This window comes from Seriola dumerili, unplaced genomic scaffold (genome assembly GCF_002260705.1).
Source record: "Seriola dumerili isolate Sdu_G_001 unplaced genomic scaffold, Sdu_1.0 BDQW01000409.1, whole genome shotgun sequence".
Lineage (NCBI taxonomy): Eukaryota > Metazoa > Chordata > Actinopteri > Carangiformes > Carangidae > Seriola > Seriola dumerili.
Window position 1 is genome coordinate 938,742 of NW_019174664.1, and position 15,220 is coordinate 953,961.

The 15,220-nt window shown below is 39.5% G+C and overlaps 1 protein-coding gene across 4 annotated transcripts in view; it reads left to right on the forward strand.

Annotated features, from left to right (window-relative positions):
• Nucleotides 1-14,943, forward strand: part of LOC111233558 (rho guanine nucleotide exchange factor 10-like protein) — a 98,249-nt gene extending 83,306 nt beyond the window's left edge. For all 4 annotated transcript variants that reach the window (XM_022761398.1, XM_022761401.1, XM_022761400.1 and 1 more), the window contains 3 exons: nucleotides 6,205-6,376; nucleotides 10,570-10,692; nucleotides 11,252-14,943. In XM_022761398.1, the coding sequence (XP_022617119.1) occupies nucleotides 6,205-6,376; nucleotides 10,570-10,692; nucleotides 11,252-11,802 (846 nt within the window). In that variant the 3' untranslated portion in view covers nucleotides 11,803-14,943. The remainder of the gene's footprint in view (nucleotides 1-6,204; nucleotides 6,377-10,569; nucleotides 10,693-11,251) is intronic.
• Nucleotides 14,944-15,220: the final 277 nt, after the last annotated feature.

Sequence of the window (15,220 nt, forward strand, 5' to 3'; positions counted from 1 at the left end):
ATACAGACGCAGTGAACAAAACTTAAAGCATTTTCACACTTGGCACTTTTTTTAGAATCGCTGTCCTGAAGCCTGATAGGGACTGAATGTCTTATTTGAATATGATGTATATGTAAATATTTTTGGCTCATCTAGGCATCATAATAAGCATTTTAATTTCTTTTTTCTCTGATTTTATTTAGTTTTTTTGCATTGTTTATTCCTTTTGTCTGAATACAGAATATTAAGATGATTTGACCCACACGTTTTCCATTCATTTACCATTCAGTGACTGGAGCTGAATGGAAGTAATTCGTAGTTATACAGGAAATGTAGTGCTTGTATATTTATTTTACTTGTATTTATTGTTTTGTTTTTTTTTTCTTTTACACTAACTTAGTAGTTTTGCTTTAAATATCAAGATTATAATATTTAGCATTTCAGAAGCTCATATTTGAAAGATTTGCCTAACCAGTTAAAGAATGAGCTCCAACAAATTTTGTCATGTTTCTTCCATCTCTACTAGCGAGGTCAGTTCCTCCGACCATCCCAGCTGATAAATATTCTCAGTCTTCACTAAAAACATGATGTGAAGACCTAAATGGATGGGTTCATAAGTGAAACTGCTAGACAAGGTGTTTCTTTTTTGTTGTTGTTGTTTGTTTTGGTTTGTTTTGGGTTGTTTTTTTTTGTTGTTTTTTTTTTTGCAGCTTTGAGGAATATTTCCTCTCCTTTCATTTTCTGAAGAGATTGATGCACACAGCCTCAGAGACGCTGCATCCTAATCTGTGATGTCATTGAGATTTACTGCTTGAAGCTGCTGCGTGGACGAGTCAAACCCTTTGTAGATTCATACAATGTTTGTTGGGGCGTTCACACACAAACATGCTTCATGTTGCTGTAGCGCTCTGAGATGTGAGTTCTGGTACAGGAATCTGCATTGTTATCTCCAGAAAATCATCCTGGGGGTTTTCTCTGTCATGCTTTCGGTTTTTGTGTAGTCTTTCTCCAAGGTGTTCATCTGTACTGTGTGTCATTAGAGGTGTACAGGGGGAGACTTCTCTTGCTGTGGCAGAAAACAATGACTGGCAGAAAACAAACTCTTCAGGGTTATGTTAATATGGTATTCAGATGCTGAACTGCAAACCATTACTATTTAATTATAGCTCCCAGATGTGCATGTGAGTAGCTGTACAAATGGGTAGAAGGGCTTTTGTTGAAAAAGACCATGTGAGCTGAGCCAACCCTCCCTGGAAAAATAAAAATTGGTGACATATAAAAATATGATGCTGAATTTGAACAACCAAACAAACTGAAGCACTCACAATAAAGAAAATCCATTGTCTCATCATCCTCATCATATAAATTTGTACATTTCTAGAAAAGACTGAAATAGTAAAGTAACTGAAAATGTATAACCTTATTTAACTTATTCCATCTGGAATTACAGATGTTTTGTTTGACCTCATGGCAAATATAAAAGATGCAGATATACAAGATGCAGTAATGTATAAGAGCTAAAAAAAAATCCTTAATTTTTGTAAAACACAAAGTTAATATGTGTTTACATTTTTTTTTCTCTTAAAATTTACAACAAATCAGAAGAAGCAGCTGGCAAATTTGGACCATCAGTACAGAGACAGCTGCTTATTGAATGTGCCTCAAGGTCCACATAATCAGGAGTGAGCCAAGCCAGGGATGTCTCCTTTTATTCCTTCACCTCTTTTCCCTATCCCAGTCCTCCAGAGACATGAGCTTAATCAGCTGAATGGCCATGCAATGGAGGCACAGTTCTGGTTCACTGTATCTCCCACAGAGCTTAACGGGTCAGCTCTGGTTACTTCTTTGCTAACCTTGTCTTCCTCACTAATGTGGACTCAAGAGGGCTGACTTCACAGGGGTGATGGTGCATATCCAGGATCTGGAGAAGCAGTACTTGGCACCTGCTGCAAGACATTTGACATGGAGCAAGGCTAGAGGGTCATGGACTCGTATTCACTTCACTTTTCCATTGTTTTCCCCTACAGACGTTCACCACTTTGTTAGATTTACTGCACTTTTGAATCATTTGTCTATGACTCTGGTGGACACTGCAGCCCGCCTTGTCTGACAACGCTGATCCCCGCACCCTGCTGCTTGGCATGAGCCTCTTTTTAAATCTTTTTAAATCTTCATGTCGGTGCCTTAACAATACATTATTATTCAAATATGACCTTTTCACTATGTTTCAGGTAAAATGGCTGTATACTTATGAAGGTGTTGAAACCCAAGGGAACATCACCACTCAAAAAGTTGTGTGTATTATGTAGCTACATTCCACCCCAGTGGGGATAGATATATATATAAATTATAGAACTGACAAAACCTCAGCAGTACAGTGGCTGTGAGGCAAGAGAGACCAATATGGCTGAAGGAATGTGAGTATTTATAAGCTGTTTCATCTCCCTTAAAATGCAAATATCTTGTAACAAGGTCACAAAGCCTCAAATACCTACCAAAGTTTTAACTATTAGATATTACCCCAGAGGTCTAAACAAAGGAAATGATTTGGAAGAATTCACCGTCATGCTAGCAGTTCTATGAGGCTGTACTGCAGCACAGTGCTGTTTTTAGCAGGTGCTAATGCCAGTTTTCTAACATGCTCACAATGGCAATGATAACATGATGATGATTAGCTGGTATAATGTTTATCATGTTCACCATTTAAGTTTAGTGTTTTTAGATATGATTGCATTTGTTAATTTAAACTAAACACAAACTACAGCTGAGCATCATGGGAATGTAATTAGTTTTTAGTTATAAACCAAAGTATTGGACACATTGAGATTTTGACCTGATGATGACACTAGATGAAAAGTTATGATTACCAAAGTTATCACAATAAATCCCCGGTATCTGTACTAAATTTCATGGTAAATCATCCATCCAATAGTTTTTAAGATTTTCACTCTGAAACCAAAAATGCAAACATGCTAGTGGCACTACAAGTCAGGGGTTCACCAACATCATTAGGATAAATCACCTTGGAACTGTCAATGTCTGTACCAAATCTTGTGACAATCCATCATGAAATGTTGAGATATTTCATTAGATTGATTTGTTAGTTGCAATAAATGGAAAAGTCAGGGCATCACACCAATATTCATTAAGATATTTTACTCAGTAAAAAAGTGGTGGACCAATGAAAATTACCATCCCTAGAGCCTGGCTGCTAGTGTGGCTAACAAGGTCATATGGGCGGGGGCGGGGGGCGGGGGTTCCTGAAGTCCCGAAGTCCCATCAGTGCTGAGATCAGCTTCATTTCCTGCTGATGGTACCAATGAAATGGCCCATGGATGTATCAAGAGAACTGGATATGGCGTGGCAAGTTAGTCAGTCCCAGTGTCCAACTGAGGTACTACAAGAAAAAAACATCCCCAGCAACGAAAAAAGCAGTCTGCAGCTCTTACTCCTTCTCTCCCCCATTGTTTCTTTTCACTTGTATTAATTGCAGGCATGGTGTTAAGCTGCCTCCACCACCAGAGGACCCTGTTCATAGTGACACTGTGGTCAGCAGTGTCTTTGCCACAGGCACCATTTAAACATGACAAGTTAAAATCAGTTGATACATTTATAATAAAAAAAAATGCAAACATCAGTAAAATTGCAGAATGATAAACCCTACTTAAATTTCCCACCAGGGTAACCAGAGGAGCTTGTTCTCAGCAGGAATCATGGCACACAATAGGAAGGGGAAACAACTTAACTGGGGAGAAAATGAGGCAAACGCAACTAATCAAATGATTTTTTTATTTTGTAGATATTCACACAGTAGGGGCTGCTTTGTATGTGACGATAATGCAGTGCTTTATTAGTTGGTTTGATTTTTACACAATACCATTTTGTTCAAACCTGCCAATGTATGTGGAATGATTTCAGACCCGTCTCAGCTTTAGTTTGTGAGTTTCTAAGGACACATCTTCATATTATTACAGACCTCCACAAACTTCAGCACTCTGTAGAGGTCTGAGCACCTGTAACGTAACCAAACCTTAACAAAGTAGGACATGCATGAACATACAAGCTTTGATCAATACAAACTGGCAGGCCTTGTTTCTTCCTCTTCCCATTACTGTTTCTTTTTCTGCCTGCTGTCTCCCATCACTTGCGTCTACAACTCCCCGCCATAGCTCAGAGTAGAGGCGTGGACTTAGCACTCACCAAAGGACAAAGACACCTTGTCACCTGATGTAATGAAGGACTAATGAGCTGTTCAGATCGGCTGTAGTGTCTGCAGCTTTAGCGCTGCTGTTTTCTCACAGCTGGTAGAGGACTATAGGAGGGATGTTGTTATTGTGACACTGCCGAGTTGAGTGGAAAGGGCACATTACTTCTGTCAAGCTTCACTGACCACCTCATCTCTGTAAGCAATGCTGGATTCAGCAGACTAATACCAGGTTGTTGGCTGAGGGCAACAGTTGTGGCTTGTGCTTATCCTGTATTTGACACAGCGTGGCAGGCATTCAACATGTTTGGTCTATATCCGTGATAATATTTGGAGAATTCTATTTTGCAATACTAGCTTAAGTGTGAATTGATATTTATGTAAAAACATTGTTTTCTTACAAATGTTAAATCAGTAATTTAAACACATATTCAGGCGCTTTTTGAGATTTCTGTGTATCCTAGTCAAATGAGACTCTTGCATACATTTAGTTACCCAGAATGCCTTCCAGGTGGTTTCAAACATATGGCAAGCAAGATGCCATTCAACAATTACTGTATGACGGCCATTGATTAGCTGGAAGTCCTTTTAAAGCCACCATGTTTGATAATGATTAATGAGATAATTATGCGGCATATACAGTAAAGTAGGACTGAGTTTTTCATTACAACTTGTCAACTTATTTGAATTGTAATGGGTTATTGAAGGTGAAATTTGCCTTTTTATTATGGATATCTAATTTTTTGATGGCTGCACTTGAAAAACGAAGAGCTGTATTGCATATCCTTTCCCAGGCGGAGCAGGCACCCACTGCTGAGGAGTCAATTAAAAGAGAAAACACATCAAAGGCTTCTCTCCTTTTCCCTAATTTCAAACAAAGGAGGACCCACTGGCAAGGGCACACAAACAGGTGGTAATCCCTGTCCGCCGGTGCACTTGGGTTGGGGTGGGGGGTGTATTCTCATCTTCACTCACTCGCTCTCACTGACTAATTGCCCAGCCTCATGCAACTCATGCATTGACAGTGATATGAGTTCTAAGATGATGCCCAAACCAGCCCCTGTCACGCCTTGGACCGCAGGGGCTGCATGTGTTGCTATGATAAGGCTCATTGCATTTATTTCAAGCTACTCATTAAGACTGTGTGCCTGAAACTCTCTTTTTCCATTGTGCTCTTAAAAAGATAGAAGCCAGGGGAATGATGCAAAAACATGCCCCGTGTGTCAGGGACTCTGTAAATTACAAAATTAGGAGGCACAGTAAGAATTTATTTACAGAAAAGCAAGTGAAGAGCAACAACTAAACATAAGATTCAGTGGGGCGTCTTCTGACCTCATCATGTCATGATATAATTACATTTAATTACAGTTGTCTTGTAATGTTTTGAAAAGATGAACGCTACAGTAAATCAACTTTGAAATGACTATCACAATAATCAATAATTGGCAAACCAATTAAAAAGACTGCTACCAAAGTGTGTCCTAAGATGAAACACAATGCAGTCAACGTAGTCGTGCCTTTCCATTGTTGCTGTGATTCGTATGTTTTTGATACATATCAAATCCATAACTTTCTTTCCCCTCTGCCATCCTTACTTCTTTTTCCTTTTTCAAATGTCTTCCATTCTTATTCATTTTGTTTGTGAATTATACAGTCAGGAAAAATAACCACATGCTTGTTTAATGAATGAAGGAGAAGTGCAAAATAGCTGTGGTGTTGCTAAACTCCTTACAGAATGGTGGGCTAAACTGAAAAAGACCAAAACAGTTTTCAGTACATTTTTTTTTTTTTTTTTTTCCCCAGAACTTGAAGTCCACAGATTATTTAGAGAAAATGCCCCCAAAATGTCAGTTTTGTTCAAAACACCAGAATAAAATTCCAGAGAGAGCTAACCTTTCCATTGTAGAAATGTTTTGTTTTCTTGTTATGGCACCAATGTCATTTGTTGATGATGTGGGTGATTGCATTTTCTTCCTGTGTTGTTGTTGTTATTTATAACAGTGCTATTGTTTCCATTACAGAAGTTTGAAGTCCATCCAGAACCGATGATCAGCGTCACACACATGGCGTGTGCTGGCGGAGGGGTGTGGATGGCTTTCTCCGAGGGTTCCTCCATTCGTCTCTTTCATACTGAAACACTGGAGCTCCTGCAGGAAATCAACATCTCAACACGGTCAACGCTGCTGAACACTGGTACACACACATCACACATCACGCTCGGTCTTGACCTCAGCACATAGAGGTCAGCCTCTATCCTGCAGTGCAGCTGAAACACATTTTCTTTTGTGTGTAAAAACCCATAAAATTGATTTTCTTTCTGACACTTTATTGTTTCAAAATGTCTGCCCACAAATTCCATTTTGTTTGTACTGGATACATTTTTGTCTTAATTATAAAAGAGCAACAAGAGGGCACTGATTTAACACAGATGACGCTCTCCTCCCCTAGAATGATATTCTTGTCTTGTCCGAGTTGCTCCTTGGGTCCTGCACTCCGGGGACTGACCTGAATAAGTATCCATCTCAGGCCTTCACAAAGCTATAATAGAGCCATGGGGTGAGAGATAGGGATTAATAAAAAAGAAATAAAGTCATTGAGGAGCAGTTAACTGGCAGCCTTAAAGATTTTCATAGGAAGGGTTCCCATGGAAACACTCTTGTCTCTCTTTAAATGTACATGCTTCTGTGATATCATGCCCAGTTTACCTCTTTTTTCTCTGCATGTACCTCCCCACTTTTCTCCCTTTTGAGTTAATATTTAGCTTTCTTTTTGTCCCACTTTCTCCCTCTCACTCCCGTTTCATCTCATCCGCTCTGCTTTAAAATCCACTCACCCCCGTTTCACTTCTCACTGCAGTCCATTTAGTATACCGCAGATAGCGCATTACTTCCTGTGTGACTTCCTTCATGATGGATGAAATATTTATCAACCAGTGTGGGTGTTTTCCCTTTTTTCGAAGGAAGAACTATGGTAAACAAATTAGATAGCAATGAAGCTTACCTAAAACTGTCAAATAGTGATAACAGTCCAGTACATGTGACTCAATATCATTTTGCCTCCAAAATGCTCAGGCTGTGGCACGTGGGCCATCAGCTCGTTCAATACATGTGAAGATCATTTTGAGCTTCAGGGAGTGGTATAAATGCATCTGGATTTAAAAAATTTTGTCCTTTTCATTGAGTCACACCAGACTGTGATTGATGTATTTAGAGCAATACTCAAAGCTGTGGTAGGACTCCATCTCATCAGGAAAAAAAATGTTTCTCTTGTGAGTTGAGTAAAGAATAAAAACAGACATGTGTTTCAGACGTCAAACTTTTCTCTCTTAGATCAAAGTAAAGAGGAGACTTTAAGGAGAACAGACTCCTGTGGCCGTCATATCTGGAGGAAACGAGTGACCTAGAGGTCATTTTCACACAGCACCAGTGTCTCCCCTTGAAATATGCAGCAGATTTTAGGGAGGGTGCCAGCCTCCAAGCTCGGCCCTGGGGGAAGTTACAAGGTCAAAAGAAAAAGAGTTGCTCGCCTCATGTCTTCAGGGTCCACAAAGGGAAGAGGATCTTTGACTTAAGTTGTGATTTGTTGAGCTCACAAGAGAAAAGAGCATCCCCTGATGCTCTACAACCACAGATACTGCACATGAAATACTGATAGTTTCTCTCTGTCAATAGGTCTCTGCTCCCTTAGGTTTCTCCTTGACTTATGCTAGGACATGCAGTAATGATATACCCCCTAATCCTCTCCCCTTAATGTGATTTATACTCAATGGGGAATTCCAGTTGCAGTAAACAACAGAGAAGTTTCTGAGGCAGAGGAAACTGCTGATCTCTTCTCTACTAATGCCTTTAATAGTTCTATCCTTAGGGTGAAAAAATAATATTCCAAAATAAAGTCCTTAGTGACATATCTCAGAGATACATTTATCTTTGGAGACATCTTCTTTTTAAGGCAAATACCGGCTCCCACGATAAACCCACTACACACTGCGGAACGTGTGCATTACTGCAAAAATTGGAGGTGCAAGATTGCTTGAGGTTAAGCTATACCTCCTTAATCTCAAGTGCCTTTGTCATTATCCCTTTTTATCACTGTTCTTAAAGACAATGCCTGGTGCCCACTTCTTCCGACTTAACTTCAGATTTCATGGCAACCCAAAAGTGGGTGTTCATGAGCACCGCTCTCTCACTTAAGCTCTCGAACCAAAGTACAAATAGACTCTGAGGCGATGTAAGCAGGTGGCTGACAGTTTCAAGATAAAAGCTGTTTTTGCTGGTGCCTAACTCACTGCTGTGACCCACCAAGGTCTCCACCTAAAGGCTTCTGCTCTCTGTTTGCTGAATGTGCTCCTCTGCTCTGCTTCCACTTCCTCTTGTACACACAGCATCAGCTTCCTACTTGGCATGATTCATCACTACACAGCGGAATGAATTAATTAATGACACTGTTGAACCACTCATGCAAATCATCATAATCTGAGCATGACACAGAACAAACATGTAAATACAGTTACACATGTAAATGAGCATTCTCCTAGTTGTGATCACGAGTGTTGGTGTAATTCAATTATGGTTGCCATGGAATATTATGGTAAATGGTTCTATAGATAACTAGGCCACAATGGGAGCCAAGAGCTGAGGGACCACAGAAGGAATGCAGAAATAAATTCAAAACAAACAATGTTTTTCACCCCTTTGTTAACCGGAAACAAAAAGATGTGCATGTACAGTATAATAGGCTCGTGCAATTATCCTTTCCCCGTCACTAATGCAATGCTACAAAAACAGGTCAGCAATGGAGAACTCAACAGCAGAAAAGATATGTTGACTCTTTCATCACAGGATGTAAAAAGGTAACTTTATCCAAAGAGAATCACTGCTTAATCTCACCCCAAGGATCATCAACACATTCCGTAAGGGAAAAAAAAAATCACCCTGAATTACTTCATTTGTCACACTAATAGAGAATCTCAATAAGCACTAATGCCGAGTATTTACAGACGAGAATAAACAAACCGAGCTAAACCAAGCAAATGATGCAGTATGTATTATCAATGTTAATTCATATCAGCAGGTCAACCCCACAATACAGTGAATATAAAATATGTTTAATGTGCACTGAAATTATATTATTTATGTCAAATTATTTGTATTAAAGTCTGAATACTATGAAAATTATTTTCTCTGTTTAGTCTTAAAAGACAGAACCTTGTATTGCAAAGTGGAAAATTTGTTCTTAGCATTTTTTGGTTTTGTGTTTCTTCTATTTAAAGTGTAAACTATCACAATAATGTTAACAAAATACTGTTTTTGCTGACCTCAGTGGTTTAACTTCTCACCTTGCTGCAGTGATGAACAGGTGCACTCCAGCACTCTGTGACATCACTGCTGGGTGTGGTTACTCATGCAACAAAGCACATTTCTAACACACCCAGAGGTGAAACAGTATTGAAACTGTCCACTGGAGCAGCAAAACACTGCTTTCCAATGTGGTGTTGAGTTCCTCTTAAAAGACTGTGTACACACTCAATAGTTTTCTTCTGAATTATTCTGAATGATATGACCTATTTTCAGTTTGAAACTGAATTTGTTTGGTGGTTGGTTAGGACACTAAACTCGACCACTTAAAAGAATTAAAGCAAAAGAAAATGTTTTATGTTCTTCAGCCATAGCAGTTGCAAGAAAAATGACAACAAGGTCAGGAAGATGTCAAAGAGGTCTGATCCAATGACCCAAAATGATTGAAAGCACCTGTGTGGGTGTATATACCATGAGTGTATAGAGCCTCACTTATTTGGGAAGATTATGGGTGTTTGTCATTTTGCCAATAAAAGAGAACTTCCCTGCTTATCAGTTTTGCCGTGTACAGTAGGAGGTGAAAACTTGGAAGCTCAATATTTAAAAACCAGTCAGATCTGAAACAGAAATGTATAATACCAAGTTGAGTGTTGTGTTGTTTCCTACTGTGTGCTTTCATTACTTTTTCTTTCAACTGGGTCAGTAGCAAGTAGACAAATCCAGTTTTTCATAATCTTATGTAACCCAGAGCCGTGCTGTGTTAAGCTTGTGAAACACAGATTGATCACTGATGAACAATCAAAGTATGACGAACGTTCATCATGCTAGGACTCAACAGTATATTTCCAAAAAACAGCATTTTTGAAGAGCCTCAGGCAATAACAAAATCAATGGAAGTTCATGATTCACTCTCTGACAGATAAACCTTTTACAGGCCTTCCAGTCTGTAGAAGTTGTTTTGTCAACAGGGATTTAATCTATTATTCTTTCAAAAGGCGCCATAATCTGTCGTGGTTTTGAGCTACCTGTCGTTCTGTAACAATAGGTGGCGAAGAAACCTCACTTCAATTTCTGTCATTTTCAATATTGCAGGTCAGAAGAGTATGCGAGTCACGAGTCTCCTAATTTGCCAGGGGCTGTTGTGGGTGGGCACTGCCCAAGGCTTAATTATCACTCTTCCCGTTCCCAAACTGGAGGGCATCCCCAAAATAACAGGTATGGATCAGAGGGGGCGGATGACTGTGATTGAACAGCCTCTTGACAGGTCAAAAGAAAAGCGAAGAGGTTTTTTTCATGACAGAAAATTACTCTGCACTGCCCATTATTGAGGTCACACTTCACATTTTTCTTGTGGCTCTGGGAATCAGTGCAAATATTACCAGGCAGGCAACGCACAAATCATATTGTGTATATATAGTCTTGCAGGGTAATTTAAAAACTGCCTGGCAGCGTTTTGTTTATTATACCAAGCGAATGAGGTCATTAGTTTCCCTTCGCACGAACCTTACTTCATGACCACCAAGTTTATTGAATAATATGTAAATACACCACAAACTATAGCTACAGTCATTACTGTTTCAGCAGTAAATTATAAGAAATAATTTACAGAAAACTTGATGACGTACTTTATGATCCAAGGCTGGGTCCCAGCTATTTGTACTTCAAACAATTCAAACTACAACTTGCACTATAATCTCTTAACTCTCCATAGAGGAACAGTATCTGTTGTCTCTGTGGGTGACATTGGAATATTCTGTCTGCCTGCCTGCTACAGGGAAGGGTATGGTCTCTCTAAACTCCCACTGTGGGCCTGTGGACTTCCTGGTAGCCACCACCAGCACCCTGTCTCCAGAGCTGCTGAAGAGGGATTCTGTCGGGGATAGCCCAGACTCTGCCTGTGGAGGTGAGGACCGCAGCGACACCTCCTCTCAGGAATCCCTGCAACAGTCCAGCTCCTATCAGGGAGAGGGGAGAGGCAAAGGACGCGGCGTTCTACTGCAGTACAAGCTGCGCTCCACATCAGGATTACCCGGACGACCATTAACAGCGCAGGGCGACGAGGCGTTGGACTCCTCCCTGGAGTCTTTGGAGCACAGTGTGGAAGATGGATCTATCTATGAGCTCAGTGATGACCCAGAAATGTGGGTTAGAGGGCGTCCTTGTGAGAGGGACGGGGGACGCAGGGACAGGGTGATCTCTGCAGCCGTTATCTCTGGAGGCAAGGGCTTCCGCAGACTGAAGGAAGGAGCTCCAGCAGGTACTAGGACAAGTGTGGAGGGTTTAGAGAATATTCTTATGGTGTGGCAGCTTCCACTGACAGTGTGATATGGAAAATATATGGCAACGTGATGTGTATTTATAGATGTCTACTTAAAGCTTCAAGCTCAGCCTTGAATAACCTGTTCCATAAATTCAAGAGATTTGAATATATGATGAGAAGGTGTTGCCACTGTTACAGAGATTGACATCTTATGATTTAGCCTGTGGAATAAGAAAACTAAGACATTCTGTTTACTACAAGCACTGTTCACCCATAGGACGCTTTGAATGTTCAGGATTGTGCGTCAACATCTTCCCAGCAGTGGCAGAGGTTGCCACAGATTAGTTCCATGTGATTGTTTTGATCTGGTTCCTCTTCCTGCCTTAGTTAGGATTGATATGCTGCAATTTAACCTCATCATTGCTGCCTGTGCTCTGCCACATTTATTTTATGTGAGGGACTTCTGTGTGAGCACCCATGGACAGCACATCTTTGAGAGGCAGCCTTTGTTGAATCTGCTATGCTCTGCAGAGTTAGAGATGGACGTCTTTTATCTGATCCTGTGGGAGAGATCCCATCTGTTTCGAGCTGAATGCTGGGGACTACCACTGCATCACAAAGTACATTAGCATCACTTTATTAGCTCTGCCAGCCTTTCTCTCATCCCATACAATGTGAATGTAAGATACCTTCTATTGTGTCTCAAAATTGAATCTGTGCTCTCTTAAAAGAAAGAAAGAATTTCATTTTTCCTGTTTTTGTTGCAGCTGTTCGCAAATTTTTGGATCGGAAAAAATTAGATGCTTCCATGAGCTGGCTGCAAAACCATTGTAAAAACAAACTGATTTGGAGAACAAAAGTTATGAAAGAAAGATGTTATTTCTCAACATTACAGAATCTATATTTGCACTGAAAAAATTCTGTTATTATTACAGGAGGAAATGAAGCTCTACGGTGCCACATTTTGGAGTATCATCTTGCCTGAGTACTGTAAATGGCAGATATCTGTTTCATTATTTACTGTCATCTATCAGCTAGATAAAACAAATGCGCACACAGTCTTGTTAATACACAGATCACATTAGCTGGAAACCCCAGTTACACATCAAAAGCAAAACTCTATTAATGAATGATGAAATAAAAATGCTGCAGTCATCTAAACTGCTATTGGCTATGTATCAACTAAGGGAACCTGTAAGAGAAACACCAGTGAGCATGTTTAATGCACATTAATTTTACAAGATGATTCTGATTGAAGGCGGTGTTTTACAATACGTAGCATTAAGTCCGTGCTGCCATTAACATTGATGTATATTATCTGTGATATTAACCAGGACTCGTCCCATCAACACTTGTTTTCTTTGCTAATATAAATAATGTAAATATCTGGAATTTAACGCAAACATTAATATTTTATGATCAGGAAATGAGGATGCACATAAACAGCTCGTCATTCCTGTCTAGTGGAAACCTCACATCTCCATTTTCGGTGGTTATCATCATCTTCAGATCAGTTGAAAAGATTACACGGTCTGTCTTTAACCTGATATGCTTATAAAACCCTTTTAAAACTACATTAATGAAAAAAAAAATGCATCGTTGTTAGGCTATGTACAGGTTGTTCTCTTTTTTTTTTTTTAACTTGTAAAATGATTTTGTAAATATACTGTTTATCCTGGAGTATATTGAATCTGAGCTGGTATGAGAAGCACTCAGTGGTACTAAGTAATGTTGTGAAGTGATTGCTTCATGGCTTCTTAATTCAAAGTTATAGCAGCGTTGGTAGGATTGCAAACATGGACTATTGACATTGGCATTTGTCTTGCAGGGAAAACCAAGACGTTCATACTTCACAGGCCACATCTTTCACAGTGTGTTGACACAGTAGGTGGAGGCCGCACAAGTATCCAACTATGAACATGGCTTTGTGGATTGCCAGTAGACCGAGCGATGGTGAAGGTTACGGTATATCATTTTCCCCAACCTGTCTCTACCTAGCACTCCCTCCACACGTCTTATCCCTCCATCACAGATGAAGCATAAAATTCATGTTTTGTATTTCCCTGAGGTTTATTTTCCCTTTTCTTCTTCTCCTCATAACTGAAATTCAAAAGCATTTAAACATCCTGCTGTCAGCCGGAATCATTAAATTAAATAAATAAGACGATGTAAACTGTCCTCAGATGCTGTCATCTAAATGTAAATCTCAATGTCACGTCAGAAATGTATACCTTAATTCGTGTGAGATTCAATGCCACTGAAACCACAACCCCCTCTTGGTCACTATAGAGGTTGTTTGTTCAACCTTAGCCAGAGGATGAGGGTGTACTCCTGCCTGAGCAGTCTGATGAAATATACATGATTTCTTTACAGAAGCTGCCGCGGACTCGGCATTGTTGAACTGTTTCACTTGCTTATCTGCTAACAACTGAGATTTAATCTCAAAAGTATGTTGACCTTTGATGGACACTGACTCATTCATTTCATTTGCTTCTATATGTGCAGGTATTATCCATACACTGAATATTAATAATCATGAATGAAAATACTGTACTACTAATTAAAACTATTACTGTGTTAATTAAACCGTAAAGAGGACTCTGCAATAGTGTTGATATTTTAAGATGAGACTGTATAAGACAGTTTATTTTCCGGCAGTATTAAAGGTTATTGCGATTTATCAAAAATGGGATCCTATTTTTGTAGATTTGGTTATCGTTTCTATCAGTTATGACAACATGTACTCCACAAGGTAATTGCTGAGAACTGGGACATCAATAAAAAAGAAGTCTGGTGACGTAAGAAACACTAACAGTCAGATCATTCTACGGGTTAGTCAGAATTATTTAGAAGAAAAAACATTCAAATTATTACCCAAAAGATATGTTATAAACGTCCCTCACAATCGACAGCCCATCTTCCAAGCCCAACTCTGACCCACCGTACTACCACCTGCAAATGTGATCATCTGATTATTCGCATTTCCTAACCATGTCTCTACGTTCCCAGATCTCGCCTTGGTGAGTACAATATCACCAAAACTGATGGTCAAACCTACGAAAGTACTTTACAGAAGTAAAGCAATAAACCAGAACTATCCTTGAAGCAAAAGTATTACACTTGATGCCGTCACAGGCAAATGGAAACAACCGTGCTTGTTTCCTTTTGGTACAGTACTTTAATGTTACATGTCTAAACATTGTCTAACAAGCTTATGCTAAAATAAAACATGTTTAAACATGAGTGTGAGTTTGATCTTTTTATATGACTGATTAAGAATGAGGATGAAGGCAGCTGATGTTACGGTACTTGCGGTTTTAGGAATATATTGTACATCTGCAGCATTATTATGCTAATGCAGTTATACTTTTCCTGCTTCTCTATGACTCAGCAACAGAAAATCCTGTCTTTGATCATATCATTTGGATTATCTTCTTACTTTTTTGGTGTTTGGTTATTCAAATTACAATGAGCTTACCTCTA